Source organism: Crocuta crocuta, unplaced genomic scaffold, assembly GCF_008692635.1.
Source record: "Crocuta crocuta isolate KB4526 unplaced genomic scaffold, BGI_CrCroc_1.0 scaffold218, whole genome shotgun sequence".
Classification (NCBI taxonomy): domain Eukaryota; kingdom Metazoa; phylum Chordata; class Mammalia; order Carnivora; family Hyaenidae; genus Crocuta; species Crocuta crocuta.
This window is the reverse complement of record NW_027533170.1, coordinates 5,270,349-5,290,775: the sequence shown is the minus strand read 5'-3', so window position 1 is coordinate 5,290,775 and position 20,427 is coordinate 5,270,349. Positions and strand designations below refer to the sequence as shown.

The 20,427-nt window shown below is 43.8% G+C and overlaps 2 protein-coding genes across 4 annotated transcripts in view; both read right to left on the bottom strand.

Annotated features, from left to right (window-relative positions):
• Positions 1 to 2,344, bottom strand: part of TICAM2 (TIR domain containing adaptor molecule 2) — a 21,767-nt gene extending 19,423 nt beyond the window's left edge. For 2 of the 3 annotated variants that reach the window (XM_077746230.1, XM_077746232.1), the window contains exon 1: positions 2,229 to 2,344. The gene's annotated coding sequence lies outside the window, so the exon portion shown is untranslated. Of the gene's footprint in view, positions 1 to 1,711; positions 1,742 to 2,228 lie in introns of those variants that run through there. The other variant, XM_077746231.1, reaches the window with a different exon arrangement.
• A 6,338-nt stretch (positions 2,345 to 8,682) lies between these two features.
• The window catches only part of TMED7 (transmembrane p24 trafficking protein 7), a 12,981-nt gene continuing 1,236 nt past the window's right edge, over positions 8,683 to 20,427 (bottom strand). Inside the window, exons 2-3 of the mRNA XM_077746233.1 lie at positions 15,936 to 16,181; positions 8,683 to 11,670 (exon numbers count right to left, since the gene is read on the bottom strand). Of these exons, the coding sequence (XP_077602359.1) occupies positions 11,434 to 11,670; positions 15,936 to 16,181 (483 nt within the window). The 3' untranslated portion in view covers positions 8,683 to 11,433. The remainder of the gene's footprint in view (positions 11,671 to 15,935; positions 16,182 to 20,427) is intronic.

The following is a 20,427-nucleotide window of genomic DNA, read 5'->3' as shown; positions in this document are numbered from 1 at the left end:
GTGTCAGTGGGAGGGTAAGGGGGGGGGGGGATGTGAGGGATGAGATCAGAGTCGGAGGTTAGATCACATAGGGCTTTGTGTTTTTCTGACTTTGATGAGAAGCTCCTAGGTTTGAAGGGAAGTGAAAGTTCTGATTCTATGTTTGTTTGTTTTTTTTCCATCACAGCTGTTGGGAGCAAGAGCAGAAGCAGGGATATCCAATCAGAGACGTACAGTCATCTAAGTAAGAAGGCATCGTGGTTTTTGTTAGAGAGGGGGTGATACGTGGTCAGACGTGAGACATCTTTTCAAGGCAGAGCTGACAGAATTTGCTGGATGCTTGGATGCTCGGTCTGAGCTAAAAGGACGAGTCCGGGGCGATTCCTACAGTTTCAGCCTAGATGAACGACAGTAACATTTACTGTGATGAGGAAGGTAAATGAGGGAAAAACACAAGGGAGGGCTGGGTGGCTGAGGGATTACTAATTCTGTTTGGACACATTACATTTATTTTTTTAAACATTTTATTTATTTTTGAAAGAGAGAGAGAAAACAAATGGGAGAGGGGCAGAGAGAGAGGAAGACACAAAATCTGAAGCAGGCTCCAGGCTCTGAACTCTCAGCACAGAGCCGTTCTCAGGGCTCGAACTCAAGAAATGGAGGATCACGACCTGAGCGGAAGTCGGACGCTCAACCGAATGAGCCACCCAGGCACCCATGGCCACACTACATTTAAATGCCCATCAGACTTCCAAGTGGAGATGTTGAGTCAACAGTTGGGGATATGCGTCTGGAACTCAAGACAGAAAAGTTAAAGGGAAACATTTGTAAGCTGCCAGCTTAGAGACCTTATTTATAGCCATGGCCTGCCCCTTCCGTTAGGTATTGCCTTGGGAGGGGTGCCTGAGTGGCTCAGTTGGTTAAGCATCCAACTTCGGCTCAGGTCATGATCTCAAGGTAGGTGGGTTCAAGGCTGGCATCCGCCTCTGTACTCTCATAGCAACTCAGAGCCTGGAGCCTGCTTCAGATTCTGCGTCTCCCTCTCTCTCTGCCCCTCCCCAGCTCCTGCTCTCTCTCTCTCTCTCACTCAAAAACAAACATTAAAAATTTTTTAAAAAGAAAGAAAGAAATTGCCTTGGAAGAAAGTATGCCTAGAAAGAGAATATGGCCAAGTACTGAGCGCTGTGGCACTCTGAACATTCAGTGGCTGGGAAAACAAGAGAAACCTAGAGACACAGGAGAGGCCGGTGAAATGAAAGGAAACGCAGGAGAATGTGGTGGCCAGGAAGCCAGCGGAAGGAAAAACATGGAGGAGAAGGGAGCAATCAACTGTGCCGTGGAAGGTGAAAACTGGCACAGACCCTCGATTTCCCAAGGGGCGGGGGAGCGGGACAGCTTGACTGGGATGAGAGGGGGTGGAGGAAACAGCAGAACTAGAAACTTGGGAAGCAAGCATTTCATTCAAAGAGCTGGGGAGTTTTTTTGTTCTTAAATCAAAGGGAGCAGAGAAATGGGTGGGACCTAGAATGGAGATGTTTCGTCTAGGGGGTGTTAAGGACGAAATTTATCAGATGTTTGTTAAATAAATAAACACCAGGAGGAGCAAATGACAAAGAGAGGAGGTGCCAATGATTTAACAGTCTAAACGTAGTTTATGCTTCAAGTTCCATATAGCTGGACACATGAATGACGTTTACTGTGCTTCAAAAGGAGATAAGGTAGTTTTCTATACCTGCTCATCTGCTTTCCGATTTAAATGAGATCTCAAATGGAGTTGGAGAGCTTTAGAATCAACACACTATTTCAAGTGTCAAAATGTATCGGATCTTTAAATATATATATTCATATCTATAAATAAAGATTAATATATATCTTTAAGCATATAAGTAAAAAATATATATATATATATTTAGTGTAGTTTACTGCCTAAAAACTAGCGCACAAACTAGCCAGCCCAAATTAGCTTTTAGCCAAGACACCAAATACGGAAACCAAAACCGAAAGTTTGGGCATTAGTTCCGTACGTGTCCAGCTAAGGCTCACGGAGAACCTCTCCGCCACTTGCTTATGTTCTGAAGTTTTTCCCAGAAACAGGTTTTCCGGTCAAAAGGAAACCTATAAGCACGGGGCTGAGCGGATTCTCCCTGCAAGGTGAGGCATGCCCCCACCGAAGGGACGGCGCCGCGCCGGCCAGCCCCAAACTCGCCCCGCGCCCCGATGCCGCTCCCGCCCGGACGCCCGCTACTCGCCTGGACAGCGGCGACCCGCGCGGGCCCCGCGGCTCCCTCGTCTTCGTCTCGCACTGGGCGACCCCGCGGGCGGCGACTTCCCCACAGGCCACTGGAAGGAGGGTGTCAAGCCAGGCGCGCAGGCCCCGCCCCTCGCGGGTCCCCACCCACCGTCCCCGCGCGCCGCCGGTAGGGAGCGTGCAGACCCAGCACGCAGGCCCCGCCCCTCGCGGGCCCAAGCCCACCGCCCTCGTGCGGCCCCGCGCGCAGGCCCCTCTCATCTCGAGTCCACGCCCACCGCCCTCGCGCGGCCCCGAGCGCAGGCCCCGCCCCTCGCGAGCCCACGCCCACTGTCCCCGCTTGCCGCCAGGAAGGGGAGGTGTCCGGGTCCCGCTCGCCCACTTCTTTCCCGAGCGGCGCTAGGACGCGAGCCTCCGGAGGTCGGCCCCGCGGGAACCAGTCCCGCGAACCTTCCTGGGTCTCTGCGCAGAAGTAAGAGCGGAGCAGAGGACCCGCAGTGGCGCGGGGGAATGTCACCGAGGCAAATGGGCACGTTCTCTGCGCTGCTTTGTAATGTCCCCCGGACGCCCGGGCCTGGAGGGCGTGGGTGCGGTTGACGCCGGCGTGTTTGCTCCGAACAGACCTGGCTGCTGGGGTGAGGGGTGCCGCCGCTGCCTCCACGCCTCCCAGACAGGAGGTGCCCCTAAACTCTGAAGGAAGGAAACCGTGGGCTTACCCAAACCCCAGACCAGTCCCGAAATCCAGCCGCTCCCGCGGTCCCCCCGGCTGCCCCTTGGCTTCTCCTTTCCCTTTGGGGCCCCTTCACTGACTAGTGCTGTCCTCAGCTATATCCCTGGGCATGGATGCGCGGCGCATCACCCCCTCCCCGAAAAAGCCACCCTGACAGTCTCCTCTCTAGGGTCCCTTGGCCACAACCGAAACAGACTGAAGCTCCACTGAATATGAAGAGAAAGCCAAAAAAGGAAACAAGAAGCATAAAAAGCCTTCTACAGCCAAATACCCGATCCTACCCTGTCCGCCGCAAACTCCCAATCCTAGTCCTTCCCGATCAACCCAGGTCAGAAATCGTCTCCACTTCCATTTCTTTTACTTCTGTCAAATTCCTATTCCCGGCCAAAAGTTTCCTGTCTGTACTTCTCGATCTGACAACCCTTCCAATCTGCTTTTCAGTGTTTTCATTGAAATACCACTAATGACAAGTGAGATAAACATCAAGTTCCCCATTCACCACCCACGTGGCATGCATAAATCAACCCGGAGTCACCAGTGTCAAAGGCAAATTTACATCACTTGTTCCATTTTATATTTTAAATTGCTCCCAATTTTGCACTGTTCTTCATACATATTCACGTGGCGTAGTAAGAAAACAGTATAAATTGGTTATGAGTTTAATTACTTGAATTTTCTCCCCAAATTATCTCGTTACTTTCAAGATAGTGCACCGTTTATGCTACAAATATTTAGTATTGTTTATGTACAAGGCAGGAGGGATATAGTGTCAAGAAGACACATGGTCCCAGTCCTCATGGGGATTTTGCTCTATTGTCCAAGAGATGGACAATAGATATGTAAACAAACAAGACACCTTAAGAATATTCATTGGTGGGGCACCTGGGTGGCTCAGTGGATTAAGCATCCGACTTTGGCTCACTTTCATGATCTCACTGTCCTGGAGTCCAGCCCTGCATCCGGCTCTGTGCCGACAGCTCAGACCCTGGAGCCTGCTTAGGATTCTGTGTCTCCCTCTCTCTCTCTGCCCTTCTGCGTAGCTCTCTCAAAATTAGATAAACATTGAAAAAAATTGCTTTAAGTATATATTTATTTTGCCTTCATTCTTAAAGACAATAAATTTTTGGGGGGCATAGAATTCTCTTTGGGCGATGATCTTGAAGACAATCTTCCCATTGTCTTCTGGCTTCCCTATCATTGCCGTGAAGAAATCAACTGTTAGTCTCTTGCTGCCTTGAAACTGGTGGAGACCTTTTCCTCTGGCTGTTTTCAAGGTTTTTTTCCTTTGCATTTGCTTTTCTACAGTTTTATTATGCTGTGTCTAAGTGAGGATCTCATTTTGTTTTTCCACTTTGGTTTTGTTTGGCCTCTTGGAGATGTGGACTCATACATCAGTTCTGGGAAATTCCCAATTATATTCTTGAGGTATTGCCTCAGCCCAATATTCATTCTCTCTTGAGTTCTGAAGCTCCAAGTAAACACATGTTAGACCTTCTTGGTGTGTTCTTCTATTGTCATTGTTCTGTATGCTCTGTGTTTATTTTCTCTGCATCATCCTAAATAGTTTCTTCTTGTATGGCCTGTAAATCATGAAGTCATTTTTCAGCTGTCTTTAATTTGCCAGGAGACTCATTCACTGAGTTTGTAATTTCTACTTATATATATATAATATATAAATATATTTTAATGTTTTATTTATTTTTGAGAGAGCACAAGCAGGGGAAGGGCAGAGAGAGGGGGAAACAGAAGTTCCAAAGCAGGCTCCGTGCTGACAGCAGAGAGCCCAATATGGGGCTTGAATTCATGAACTAACTGCAAGATCATGACCTGAGCTGAAGTCAGATGCTCAGCCGACTGATCTACCCAGGTGCCCCAAAAAGATATTAAAAAGAAAAAAGATGTGAATCTGCCACAGCTGAACTGCACTACATTATTCCAGATGGGAGTTCAAAGACACAGCAAGGGACAGACAGCAAAAATGATAGCAAATATATAGGTAAATCTAAATGAATGGTGACCATACAAAACAATAATAATGACATATTTAAAGACATTGGTTGCCTGGCTGGCTCAGTCGGTTAAGCATCTGACTTCCGCTCAGGTCACAATCTCACGATTCGTGCGTTCAAACGCCACATCAGGCTCTGGGCTGACAGCTCAGAGCCTGGAGCCTGCTTCAGATTCTGTGTCTCCCTCTCTCTCTCTGCCCCTCCCTTGCTCGCTCGCTCTCTCAAAAAAAAAATAAACATTAAAAAAATAAAACAAAATAAAGAGATACAAAATACATGACAACATATAAGTTGAGTGGGAGGTAAATGGAGTCATAAGACGATTGTTAACCAATGTCAATTTAAATCACAGAGAACATATTCCCTAATAATAATGCAATTATAACTTAAATAGCTATGTTTGAACATGAAGAACTAAAAGCCCCACATAATATCTGTGGGTCAAATTACAAGTATTAATGAGATCAGAGTATTCTTTGAAATTAATGAGTAAGTCAACTAGATATCTGCACTCGGAGTATGGAGCTTGTGGTACGCACAACTCTGGGATAGCCTGTGCACTCCCTCCCCACCCCCAGATCCATACTTTTCTGAGGGCAAAATATAGAACTTGCTTCTTCCTAACAGAATAGGGCAAAGGTAAAATGATTTTGAAGATACAGTTAATATCTCTATACTGCTGGCTTGGAGTTAGTCAAAGGGGAGCTTATTCTGGGTGGTTGTGACCTAATCAGGTGCGTCCTGTCTCGCCTTTTCTGAAAGAGACTCAAAGTCGTAGAGTTTCTCTTACTGGCCTAGAGGAAGCATACAGTGGAGACAGGATCTGGAGAGGCAGCCTCTAGTGGCGGAGGGCTGCTAGGAGCTGAATTTTGTCAACCATCTGAGTTTTGGAAGAGGACCCCAGGCTCCAGCTGAGAACACAGTCCAGGTGAGTACTTGATGCAGTCTTGTGAACCTAAGGGCCATGCTAAGCTGTGGACAGATACAGTGAGATAATAAAAGTATGCTGTTTTAATTTTAGTTTTTTGAGAGTGCGTGCTCAGCATGGAGCCTGATGTAGGGCTTGATCCCATGACCTTGGGATCATGAGCTGAGCCGAAATTGAGTCGGGACACTCAACAGAGCCACCCACATGCCCTGAAAATTATTTTCATTACCATAATCTTGCTTATCTCTAGTGGGGGAATTTAGGGATGTGATCAGGGAAGGATACCCGAAAGCCTCGAGGGTGCTGGCAATATGGCATTTAACCTGAGCATTGGTGTTATGATTGTATGCAGTACATTATTTCTCTTTATATACATCTAGTAACTTTTTTTTTTAGGCTTTATTTCTGAGAGAGAGAGAGAGAGACAGCATGAGCAGGGGAGGGGCAGAGAGAGAGGGAGACAGAATCCAAAGCAGGCTCCAGGCTCTGAGCTGTCAGCACAGAGCCCGACGCGGGGCTCGAACCCATAAACCATGAGATCATGAGCTGAGCCGAAGTCGGACGCTTAACCGACTGAGCCACCCAAGCGCCCCGTAACTTTCTTTTTAAGAGCAGGCTTCTTTCTATTTTTTTAAGGTCATTTATTTTGAGAGAGAGGCAGAGAGAGAGAATCCGAAGCAGGCTCTGCACTGTCAGCACTGAGCCAGACGAGGGGCTTGACTCTACGAATATGAGATCACGGCCTGAGCCAAAATCAAGAGTCACTTAACCTACTGTGCTACCCATGCACCCCTAATAACTCCTATATTATGTCCGAATTTTACCATTTTAAGTTTAAAATTTTGTTACAGACAACAGAATACCAATTCTTAAAATATAGAGACACCTGGGTGGCTCCGTTGGTTGAGCGTCCAACTTTGGCTCAGGTCATGATCTTGCGGTTTGGGAGTTTGAGCCCCATGTTGGGATTGCTCCTGTCAGTGCAGATCCTTCTTTGGATCCTCTGTCCCCCTCTCTGTGCCTCCCCAACTTGAGCTCGCTCAAAAATAAACATGTAAGTGTGTGTGTGTATATATATATATATATTTTATATGTTTAAAATAACTGAAATAGTCTTAAGTGGATGGTGGGAGGAGTGGATTTTATTCTTTGAGCCATTATTTCTCAAATTCTTTTGCGGTCTTTTCTCTTTAAAGGAGTAATAATCATTATTAATTAAAAACAGATTGTGACAGACCAGTGTTACTTCCAGTAGATCTTGACTTAAGCGAGTAATAGGATTTCTAATAATATATTGTGGAGAAATGTGGACGGAAAAACGGCACATTTGGTGGTTTAGGATAACATCCTGGTATTTTCTTCCAGAATTCGGAAATAACCATGAGAAGTTAGACCAAACATCACTTCTATTACTAACAAAGTTAAAAAACGTGGTTTTTCTTTTCAGTATGTAGCAATGGGGACTGGCCAATAGTCCATGTATCTCTGAATTGGAGATTATTCCACATAATCACTGGCCTACCTAGACGACCGTGAGCTTCCCCAGTGGGGAGACAGAGTTAAACTCCATGGGAAGTAAATGTTTTGATCTATAGATTATTTTTCTTCTATTTATATTCTTTTTACCTTGAAATGCCTTGATTCTTGGAGTCCATTCCACTTCACTATTTACATAACATGAGCTGCTTAAAGAGCTACCGTCTCCCCCAACTAAGGTACGTTCCTGGTGGTCACAGTACCTTGCTCATTCTTGAAACTAGGATTCTAGCAGACTGTTACGCTAATGATAAACCCTTTCACGTTCCTCTTACCTATTACTTAAGAGCCATAAGAACAGAGGCTGCAGCAAGAACTTCAGAAACTACAGGAAGATCAAGAGACTAGAACTGGACCACTGAGGAAAATAAGTGTGCTTGTATATGGTGGGCACTGATTCTGTTTCATAAACATCTCATTTTATTCTCTTTATAGCAGCTACTACCTTAGTGACAGGTGAAGATGCAAATACAGTTAAAATCACTTGTGTGAGGTCACACAACTATAATTTGAACTTGGCTGTGAGTCCAGAACCAAAGCCCCGAACTGCTTTTGAGCTATACTAAAACCAAGAGAGCTAAGCCATCTGGGGTCTCTCCTTAGCTGGTGTATGTCGGGCAGTAATGCACGGTAGTGCAGAAGACCCCCCGGGGCCAGAGCACCCTGCTTCACGCTCAGACTGTGCTAGTAATACTGAGATACAGGGAAGTTTCTTAACCTTTCGATGCCTTCACCATTTTGTCTGTGAAATGGGAAGAAAATCCTTGGTGCACACGACTATCGCTAAGATGAAATGTGTCCATGCAAGTAAAATGCTTAGCGCAGCACCTGGGCCCAGGGGAAGCGTTCAGTAAATACCAACCTCTGTTTACTGCTATGTTTCTGCTACTTTTGTAGCATCTTGCCCAGGAACCCAAATGTCCCCTGTGATTACATTATGAGGGGAAAGAAAAAATTGAGCACAGCTGGTATACAACCTAAGGTTAATTTACTTAAAAACCGAGCTTTTTTAGGGACCTGAGGACTTGACTCCCATTCACCCGAAACATTTGGTGAGAAAATGCAAAAAGATTTAAAATGAGGTACTTTAGAGGTGGTATTCCTCTTCTTTATCATTCTTTCTTGGCTAGTCCCTGATATGTTTAGACGAAATACCCAATAAAAATCATTCTCTCGCTACAAACTGTAGTATTCCAAGCGGCAAGTTTTCAAGGAGCTTTAAAAACACAAATCCTGACAGAAACAAGTGAAGTCAGTTTGTTGAAAGAGTTTTTATTCTACAAGAATCGATTGGTGCAATCCTGCAGGACCAACACGTGTTTAGAGAAATTTTTCTTTTCAAAAGTAAATGAAAACCCCCTTTGAATTATTTATATATTAACTTGTTTAACTTCTGAAAACAATAGTCACAGGCTCTGCTTTGTCCTATAGAACTGCAAATTTTACACAAACTGAAGCAAAAATGGATGTACAGAGATTTAAATGAGATCCTCCAGAGAATAAAACCGCTCTTCGGGTCACTGTATTTTCAAAGTTGATTATCATCAAGCCAGGATGAGGGCTGTGAACCACAAACCGTTTGTCTTCAATAGAAAAAACCATGTTTCAATGAATAAGGAAAGTAATATCTTAAATTGGATCTTCACACAGTTGATATTTTAGTAATAAACTTGTGTATCAAGTTCCTTCCCATTACTTATTTTACTTTAAAAATATATACAGCTAGGGATGTTAAATATATACTCTGAGCCATATGTCTAAACATAAATATTTGGGAAATTCAAACTGTTCCAACAAGTCATGAAAAGATTAAAGAAACGAGATCCACTACAAATTATATGGCAGGAGGAAGAAAAAAGAAGTCCCTAAACGTTTGGGTCTGGATAGATAGGTATTTTCTAATTTTGACATACACAGCCAGTGGAGTACAGACAGCCGTCAAACTTGAAAAGCTTCCAGACAGACTCAACTACACCTGTGCTATTTTCTACAACAGGAAACAGCAGTGACTTCAAAAATTTCAAGACAGCTGGACAGTTTCACCAAAAGCTATTTGTAGTAATCATCTAGTATCACACGGTTCTGGTAGGCGCAGACTGAATGACTGCCTTATCTAAAGCCAAACGGGGCTCACTGATGATGCCTGACAGGGATTAATTATGGTGTCGGTATCGGAACATGACGGAGCAGACAGGCAAGCGGAGAAGGACATATAACACACGCCCACGCGTATCAATCACGTTATCACTAGTGTTTCATACGCAGGGACACGTAGGAAAGCCGCAGGACAGTCCCAATACAGGAACCCAGAGATACATGCGCAAAATCGTCAACTTCAGTTCCTAAGTCCACTGCTGAATAACTTCAAGAGTTGCTATTTGGTCTTCAAGGATTTGAGAATGAAAGGGGTAGAAACGTGTTCATCCCTCACTGCGCTGTAGCATCTGAAATTAGCAAGCATGACACCTCTGAATTTGTTTTGCTCTTACGGTGCAGAAGAGGGTCTACTTTTTGAAAACGTTTAAAGACAGCTTCACATTAAGAGTTAAGGTCTAGTCCACAGTGGTTAAGTGACTAGAACTGCCATCCAATTAGCGTTTTAGGGGACAGTCTTGTTCAGCACTCCTCACTCTGGGGGGGGGGGAGGCATGGCAAAAAGCAGCTGTGAAAAGTTTTTTTTTTAAACAGCAGAAAAGCTTGAAACACCTACAGAGTTTTGCATGTGTCTTGTATTCTATTCCGGAACACCTCAACAAAATCTTGTTTCAATCAGCTCAGTCTATACGAGTTATAAAATACAAACACAGTCTAAACCCTATAGCATATAGGATATGCACTGTTTAATGTTCATTAAATGCAGATCAATCAATGAAGATTAGCAAATAAGAAACACACAGCATTCTGAAGTTTTAAATCGTCTTAGGGTCGCTAACCAGAAATGTACAAATTACATGTGCAAGACAAAAAACAAACAAACCCAAAATACACAAGAAAAAAGAAAGCATAAAACCCAAAGAAATTAACTTCTCAGTGCAGCACACCCTCAGGATAAGATAAATGGCACTTTTACAATACAAATGTGACAACGGTCAATTTAAGTCGGGAATGGCTCAGACGCTGAAGCCACATTAGGGCAAGAACCAGCCAATCAAAATGTTAAAGCAAAACAGATCAACTTTTTTCTTTATAAAAGCACTGAAAATGTAATGTGTGCAGATGACTCACTCAAAGTTTTCTCATTTCATTTGCCTCCCTATGTTGAATCTTAGGTTATTCTGTAATTATGCTACCTGTTTTAACGGTCTGATTCTTAAGGCCTGTATAAACTCTGTGACGTCGTTGAAACCTACTTTTTTCTCTGTGGTAAGAACGTCTTCACAGAAGAAAGAACGTATCGGCTTATAAATCACAGAATGAAGACAAAAAATGAAAGTCTGACAGTTTCCAAGCTAGTAGGAAATAAATTATACCATGATCCATCAATTTAAAATTATATCAGTATTAACTAACATTTCCACAGTGGCTCCTCCCCTCACCCCACGCCCAAATTAAACAGTGCAGATGAGGGCCTGGTCCAATTAATCACATTTGGTTTTCTGAAAAACAAAACAATTAAAAGGCAATTTTCTTCCTCCACAACACAAAGACATTAAATGGAAGGTTTTTAAAATATCCACTACCTATAAGAAAAGTACTTTTTAAACGGCTAAAAGGAATCAAAATACCAAAGGTTAGTGTGCGAAGATATAAACAACCAAGAAAAGATCATTGGTGCTGAATATTTAACATGAAGAGCCCAAAATAAGTTCCGAAGTTTTTCTACCTTTACAAATTAAAAAAGGTGTCCTTTCCACAGTTTGGGGATATGCGCTGTACATCCCCCCCAACAAGTGTATGAGTAAGGTTTAAAAATGTTGCCAATATTAAGTTCTTCAGTACCTAAAATTAACCAGAGGACAGCAATATTATGGTGGCAAATGGTGCATTGACTCGCAGAACACGGTTATGATCCAACGCGAGTTGTGGTGGTTCTTTTATCTGAGAAAAAGCTCTTCAGAAGAAATACCTGCCCTATGCTAACCACCAGGAGAATGAGGGCTTCTCCTACTGACCAATAGGCCACTCTTGTGTTCAGGTCTTCGGCTCGGCTTCGCCCTTGGGCTTCTCTCAAGCGGAAATGAGTCTGATAGTCGATGACAGACTTCAGAGCTTCGTGAATTGACACACAGGCAGACTCCATCTAAAGAGAAACAGGTGCAGTTAGTCCGAGGGGCACTTTTGGCACTATCTAGCACATTCACCTTTCAATTAGATCTCAACAACTCATTTGATGAGCAGCCACTAGACTGGCACTCGCTCACGGACGTCAGTAGCTCTGGCAATGCGACCGGCCCTTGCATCCACTCCCGCCAAGACAAGTGGGGAGGCCGCAGACCCGGCGAGGCAGCGGTGGGCCCCGCACTGGAGTCAGCGGGGGCACCTGTAACGTGACAGAGGGAACACTATGCTGACAGGATCAGAAATACTGATCGGTTATGGTAGCTGGTTACAGAACTTCAAGGTCAGGCTCCTCCAAGAGGATGAATTAGGGGGAAGAGAATGGCTGGTCAGAAAATGTGATCAGTAAGGAGTACAAACCAAAATCCAGAGATACACAAAAATAAACCAAGTGTTGACACAAAGTCAACCATTTTAAAAGCAGTCGAGTCTGAAAGTGATAGGTCGGAGCATCAGTGTCTTTCTTTAATTTATCTATTTGCTACACATGTCTCCTCCCTCCTGCCAGGCAACCAATACATACGTTCTCAATGGGAGGAAGTTCAGTTTCACTGTGTAATCCGCTTGCGAGCCTGCATCTCAGGACACCTTACCTTTCTATATATTCATCACACTTTCTGCTTTGAGAAGGGTTAAGAGTCTAATTTTTTTGTCTGTACAGCAGAGTTTAATATTTTTCTATTGTTAGGGGCGCCTGGGTGGCTCAGTTGGTGAAGCGTCCAACTTCAGCTCAGGTCATGATCTTGTGGTCCATGCATTCGAGCCCTGCATTGGGCTCTGTGCTGACAGCTCAGGGCCTGGAGCCTGTTTCAGATTCTGTGTCTCCCTCTCTCTCTGCCCCTCCCAGCTCATGCTCTGTCTCTCTCGGTCTCAAAAATAAATAAACGGTAAAAGAAATTAAAAAACAAAACAAAACAAAACTTACTCCTAGGGATGAAATACATGCACGGTTATTATATTATCTTCTTCTACATCACAAACCACGTATTAAGAATTTTAGGGGCGCCTGGGTGGCTCAGTCGGGTAAGCGGCCAACTTCAGCTCAGGTCAAGATCTTGCGGTTCTTGAGTTCGAGCCCTGGGCTGACAGCTCGGAGCCTGAAGCCTGTTTCAGATTCTGTGTCTCCCTCTCTCTCTTCCCTCCCCTCCTGTCTCTCAAAAATAAATAAATGTTAAAAAAAAAAAATTCTAAAAACAACCTAAGGGGTTTTCCCCCTTCTCACTAAGGGAGGAACTGCTGACCTATACTGTGCACGCCAGACAAAGGAAAAATATGATACAGGACAGTGATGAGGGCCACAGAGTACGGGAAGCAGGGGGAGGAAGGTGATGAACATTACTACTTTCCTGTATTCTGGAAAATTCTCCAATAAATCAGGCTTATCTTAGCTACCTTCCAATTTCCGTTTCTGCTCCTCTCTCTCCTTTTGGACCCCAAAACTGTCAAGCCATCTCCGTCACTACAATACCTGCGTGTCACAAAGTTATCTGGACTCCTCTCTTCCAAAGTGGTTATGACTTTTACAACTTCTTTCCTCCTTTCACTAATTAAGTCCACAGAATCTCTCAAAAAATTCTGGACTTTTTTTTTTCCATGAAGGAATAGAGATACTAGAAAAGAATTCACACATTTAATAAAGTTTCTGCCAAAGTAAGCAGGAAAGAAATCATTTATAAAAATATTCCATTTAAAGTTGCTTCTAAAAAGTGTGAGAAATTATGTGGGCCTCAAATTGCATGTACCTATTAGATATAAAGTCAAATGTTTTTGCTGTTCTTGTTTTGTTGAGGCCCCTAAGATTCAGATTAGGAAAAGTGTGCTAAAATGAATGATTTCTAATTTGTGGTAGGAGGCTACGGAGATGGTTCTAAGCTATATCTACCTCTCACGCATTCTCAATGTGGGATGGAGGCTAACCCTGGGAAGTGTGCATAAAAGCAAGGATCTGACACAAATTCAGCATGTTTAAGGATTCCTCAAAGCCCGACACGGAGTAAGGATTAAGAAGTGCTGGAGGAAAGAACATCACAGAAATAAAGGGACTAGCTGCATGAATTCGTATCATTTTTGAGATGTTTCCCTTTTTTGCCTACATCTTCTAAAGAGAAATGTTTCTATTTAAGTTCACGTTCAAAAAGTTCATATTCCAAAGAGCATAGTACAGTGAATCCCCAGGTCAATAATTAACACGTGGGTAACCTTGCTTCACCGGTACACATTCCTCACTATTTTCTCCCCACACCAATTAATTTAAGGCAACTGCCTTATCTGTTATCATTTCAGTTAAACTTTTATTCTTTATATTCATTTCTAAAAGGCAACAACACTACACTAAAAACTAGAACCCTGGTAGCATTAGCACATGTAACACAATTGAAAAAAAGTTCCTTAGCGTTTTCAATATAAACTCAGTATTCAAATCTCCCCAAGTATCTCAAAAGTTGTTTCCAAGTCAGAATCCAAACAGCTTCGACCCCACTGTCTGGCTGAGGGGTCTTTCAAGGGTTCTTGAATCTTTTGGTTCTCTTCCTGCCTTCCCTTCCCACTTGCTGAGGAAGCTGGGTCCTCTGTCCTGGTTCATTTCCAACTTCCTGGACTTCGTGACCATATCTCCATGGTGTTCCTCCACTATACTACCATAAATCAGTAGTTGGGGCAAGATTTGAAGGAATTCAGAGGTCAAGTTCTGGGTGGGAACACCTCCTCGGCAATGTTGTGCACTTCATTAATGCGTATTACCAGAAGACGCACAAGGCCTAGTTCTCTCTCCATCTGGAAATGGCCATTAGATTTGGCGCCACCAGTGTGACCCAGCCACGGAACAACTCTCCTCCAGCTTTTCACAGTGACTAGTCAGCAGTGACTGGTAACACTGTCCACTCCAGATCCATCATTTCATTAACAGGTGAAAAATGGTGACTTACTACAACTCTATAACTTATTCTGCATTTACCACCAGCTAGGTTTATCTACTTTAAGATGTGTACAACTGTGCTGTACACAGGAGGTATGAGGGACTCATGAGCTTTTCAAAAGTAGGAAAATTAGACTGAGAAAAGATAAAAAATGTGATATGAATAAAGGAGATTGACGGCTACTAACTGCTTTATTACCACTCAAGTGTTATATTTACCTGCTTGGTTTGTAGAGCAAGCTACCTTCTTATCCAAATTAAAATTCACGAAGCTTCAGTTACAAAGGGCCCCAGAGGAAAACCTTTTCACAAGGCAAAGCTCCATTCACACAGCATGGTGAAATAAGAGAACATTTCCAAAAGTAAGTGTGTTTGAATACATGCTGTGAATGCTCCCAGTAGGATTATGAATTAAGGCTCCCGCATGTTATTACTGAGGAGGGCACTTGTTGGGATGAGTGCTGGGTGTTGCATGAAAGCGATGAACCACGGGAACCTACCCCAAAAATCCAGAGCGCACTTTACACAACGTATGTTAGTCAATTTGACAATAAAGCATATTAAAAAATAAAAATAAAACAAATATTAAAAATAAACATTAAAAAATTTTTAAATAACAAATAAAAAATATAAAAATGGCCTCTGTAACCACATGACTTTGGCCAACAACCTAACTAGAACCTGGGAACAATGAATTACCACTTTCAGGGCTTAACAAATAGATAGGAAGTCATTCCTTCAGACACCTGAGTATCTCTTAGATAAGATCTAAGCTCATATGATGCTTAAGCTGGAACTAAAATGGCCCTTCTTGCCACGTGAGCAGCATCTGTCCACGGACTTTCAATTTCTTTCCTTCTCGTTCTCTCGTTTAGCTCTTCTTCAACATAAAGTCCAACCTACCTTCCTTAACTATTTTTGTTAGATGGCTTACCACTGATATAATTAATATATTAATTAAGGCATCCCATTGTTTCTGGTTATACCAACCTGCCGGGTTATGGCAGTCATATTCCTCACAAACTACAAAAAAACGCTTCAGAACGCTGGAGCATTGTTCAGTCTTCCTAAATTTCCTTTCCCACTGAATGGATCCTCCTCCCTACACTTAAAAGTTCATCAAATCCTTTAACAGTGGTCTCCACCAAAAACGTCTCAAGTTCTCTGTGAAAGATCTCATCTACTATAAGAATTAAGACAGATCTTAAAGACTATGTGAAAGTCTCAAAGCTCTGTGTTCATCAGCGGGTGAATGCATAGGAAATTATGCTTTCCCTCCCTTTAAACACACCATTATATCGCTTTTCATTTACCTGGGTAAGAGCACTGACTCGGTTCTCACTAGGAAACAAAGGCGGGTCTTCTCCAACTTGAAAATCAAAGTAGACAGTTTTGTGTGTGAAAGTGGAAAATTCATTGCTGAAACAAAATTTGTATGTCCCGTTTTTGGAGGCTGTGAAGGTAAAACTATCATACTGTTTCTTCATCTCTTTGTACAACACGTTACCATCAGGGTCTTCTAATCGACAGTCTACATCATAGTGTCCACCAGTAATCACCTATAAAGACAGAGAAAAAAGGAAGAGATCACTGCAGCTCATGAGTCTGAGAGAGTAACCAGATTTCCTGTTAAAATGGTAATACTATCAGCAATGGACTTCTACTGTCACAGGCAATTTCACGTTTCTTTTATTTCTAGCAGTGGATGGAATCTGGGGGACAGATTTCAGTTCAACGCAAGATTTACAGGAACTGAACAAATTTCCTCACAATGGGAGCGAGGAACTACCTAACCAGCCAAACAACTGTTCTAATTAACCCAGGTCTCTTATTAAATCACTTGAATCTTCCAACAAACCTACAAGAGGGTTTGTGCCCTCCACTGGACAAACTGAGAAACTGAGTTAAGTAACCTACCCAAGACTGCTCATCTAGTAAAAGGCAGAGACAGAATCTGAACTCCAAAGTCACACTCCTGACCCTTATACTCACTGCCATGAAGAATCTCCCTTCCCTAAATTTTCTCCCGTTTCCTATCAGCACCATACAAGCACACTTATGGATGGCACAGTGCAGACTGGTCCTTAGCATGACACCGCAGGCCTATTTCTATCATAGAACTTAAATTCATTTTAATACCAAATTTAGGTTTGTTTCCTAAGTTCTTCTCTAGGTCAGTTATATGGAATTTGATACACCTTTTGTTGTGAACAGCATTATGAACTGAACAGGCCTGTGGGCTACTTAGTCTAAGAGTACCCCCATTTTACACATTTGTTTCCCACAGAAATATCAATGATTAAACTATACTCTTTATACACTTGTGATTGAAACAAAAAGAAAGCAGAAGCAAACAAATCTTTTGCTCATCTGGAAGCTTGTGTTTAAGGGCAGGCATATTTGAAAGGAAAGCCAGGGAGGGTAAATGAAATATTCTGAAAAGGATTTTGGAGTTATTTTCAAGGGCTTATGCTTAATCAGTTAGAATCCAAAGGCCCATTTGGGTTGTACAAATGANGGGTGGGATTCTTCCTGAGGTAGCTGGGCAAGCATAATGAGAGAGAAAAGGAGAAAAAGATGAAAGAGGAGAAGGGCCTCCTCAGAGGACAAAGAAGTGGGAGAAAGAGGGAGGGAGACATAAGAAACAAAGGGTGCAGACTAAAAAACTGGGAAAGGAGGGAGGAAGAGACATGGGCTTGAGGGTTCCCAACCCCCACGGGAGCGGGTGGCACAAGCCTGTACTTTCAAGCGTGAATCCTCCTGCTGAGCAGAATAGTGCCATTCCAGATCCGGAGAATAGAGATCAAACCTCGCACTTCAAAGAAGGATCAGCTGCTAATGCAACCTTTTGTCACTTAGGAAATACGATGAATAACTGAACTATGTTACAAGATCATTTTGATAATAAAATGAAATATAATTATGTACTTGGGCAACTGCACAAATATGTAAATATTAACATACACATGATGTGTCGACTTAAAAAGTCTTATCAACTGGGCATTCACCGCTCCTCCAAATCTCAACACCCTTTCCTAGAGGTGAAGTCATGACTCCGTTTTTATGTACCTTATTCTTCACACATGGCCGCTGTACTGTGAAGGGTCCAATATGCACAAAACTGAACAGGACCAGAACTGATGGCCATGCCGTGCTTCCTCCAGCAAACCTCCAAGCAAATCATCTTATTTTAGGTAAAAAGTGCCCCTTTACCATCTGTCTGGCCCCGTAAAGTGGAAACTGGGCATCGTTTCAAATGAAGTCTCCCTACTTGTCCAGTTAGTCACAGAGATCTCTCTCCCTCAAATTCATCCCATCTCTTCCATTTCTAATCCACAGTCTAGACAGGATTGAGGCCACAACTTCCTAAAAGGTCTTCCCACAACCCAGTCTCCCTTCCCTCGAAACCCAGGGTCCTAGGCCTCAGTGAATTTAGGGCTGGATAATTTTTTGCAGGGGGGGGGACTGCGTGGCCCTGGGCCCCATGGCACATTTAGCGGCCTCTCAGGTTTCCATTCACCAGAGGCCAGTAGAGCCGCCCCTCCCCACATGTCTTCTGAGGGGGGATGGGGAGACCTAGCCTCCACATCCCCCATTTGCTTAAAACCTGGTGATAACTGGGGCCCTGGGTGGCTCAGTCGGTTAAGCATCCGACTTCGGCTCAGGTCATGATCTCACAGTTCGTGGGTTCGAGCCCCGCATTGGCCTCTGTGCCGAGCGCCAGCTCAGAGCCTGGAGTCTGTTTCAGATTCTGTGTCTCCCTCTCTCTCTGACCCTCCCCTGCTCACGCTGTCTCTCTCTCTCAGAAATAAATTTTAAAAACATTAAAAAAAACAAAAACCTGGTGATAATTCCTGGGGCCTACAGGAAAACCCCAACCTGTTAACACTGCCATCCACTCCCCTGCATCTCCTCAAGGTGGCCTCCACACCTCTTTTATCGCCTTTCTTATTCTGTGTTCCCAAAACAGCAGACTGCCAGAAGTCCTCAGAACAGGTCTTTGTTTTCCATCTGCATGAACAGTGGCGAGTTAAACACTTCCTGTTTGCTCAAGAATCACAGGACTCAAAACGACGATGCTTACAGATCTATAGCTTATGACAGGAACAGAACGGAATATAAAATATCACAGTCTAAAGGTGTCCAACAGAAAGGGGTCAGGGAGCTGAGGCGTGGGATCCTTTGTCCTGCCTCTGTGAGAATGGCAGCCAAACGCAGACTCTCGGACTAGGAACCACCCAAGTGTGCAGGGAACACCTTGGAACCGGTGAGCCCAAAACAGAGGCCTGGCAGGCTGTTCTACACGTTGCCTGTCACTCAGGCATACCCCTGCTCTATTACCAGCCTCAATACCACAGCCTTTTGGGGGGCAAAGCAGGGGGGATGTCTCACCAAGACCAGGTACNGTCACAACCCCCCCACCCCCCCGCCGAAAGCCCTTGGACCCGCAATTACAAAGCCACACTATTACTCACTGCACTCCAGCGCGGGCTCAAGCTGAGTCTCACAAACACAATCTACCTGCCTAGGACGTTCTTTCCCCTCTGCCGTCTTGTAGAGGGGCTCCTCTTTCTTCTAGACACAATTCAAACAGCCACTTGGCTACGCTTCTCGGGATGGGCCCTCTCCCTGTGCCCAGCACTGTACCTACTGTATACCTCCACTGTATGACTGCATGTATCCATGTAAGCTCCCTGAGGTCAAGGTCAGTCTTCCTGACCTTTGGGAGGCAGTGTACATAAGAAAGGAGTTAAGAATTTAACCTCCAACTGCATACTGATTATGCTACTTGCTAGTTTTATGACCTTGGGTATAAAGCTACCAAAGCCTTGGCTTCCTTAGTAAGGAAGTAAGAACTCGCTCCATTTCCTATCGAGGTGTCCTGAGAATTAAGTAACAAGCCTGAAATGCTTGGTGTGCTGTCTGCTACCTAACGGATGCTAACTTTTTAGCCCATAACAGTAATGGTAGTGTTCTTGGCACCAAGCGCAGCATCTGAGGCTAACTCCTGACATACTCCGACATTTTTATATTACAATTCCTGCTGCCATCTTTTCTGTCCCCTGGTTCTAATCCATGAAGTTAAACAAACCAAAGGGTGATCCTGAGCCTCCCATCCCTCACTCGCAGAAGCCAAATCATCAACAGGTCCTGTTGATTTCACCTACTGACTTCTCTCTAATCCTTTCACTTTTCTCCTTCAAGCTACCACCCTAGAAGCCTGGATCACTCAAATAGTCTCCTACAGCCATTCTCCAACACCCTATTCTCTATCTGCACAGGTGAATATCCTTACAGTTGCCAAAAACACGTGGATCATATCACTGCATTGCTTACAACCCTCTGATGGCTTTCCCATACTCTCAGGAAAAACTAAAATCCTTAACTAGGCCAGTAAGGCACATGGTCTGGCCCCTGACCTCCTTTCCTCTGGCTCCTTATTCCCAACTATACTGGACCTCAATTCCCAGTCACTCATCACTTTTGCAAAGGCTATTCCCTCACTCCCCCTTCCTTACCAAAGTATGTAAAACTAATCCTTTACAGTTCAGCCTAAAATCACTTCCTACAGGAAGCCCTTGTAGATCCCAAAGATCAAACCTTTTATCTTCAATTTTCTGCCTTAAAAAAAATTTTTTTTTTATTCTGAGACAGCGAGCAGGGGAGGAGCAGAAAGAGGGAGTGAAAGAATCCAAAGCTGATGGCGAGGAGCCTGATAAGGGGCTCAAACTCACGAACCTTAAGATCACAACCGGAGCTGAGATCAAGTCAGGCACTTAACCGACTGAGACACCTGTTCTCTCA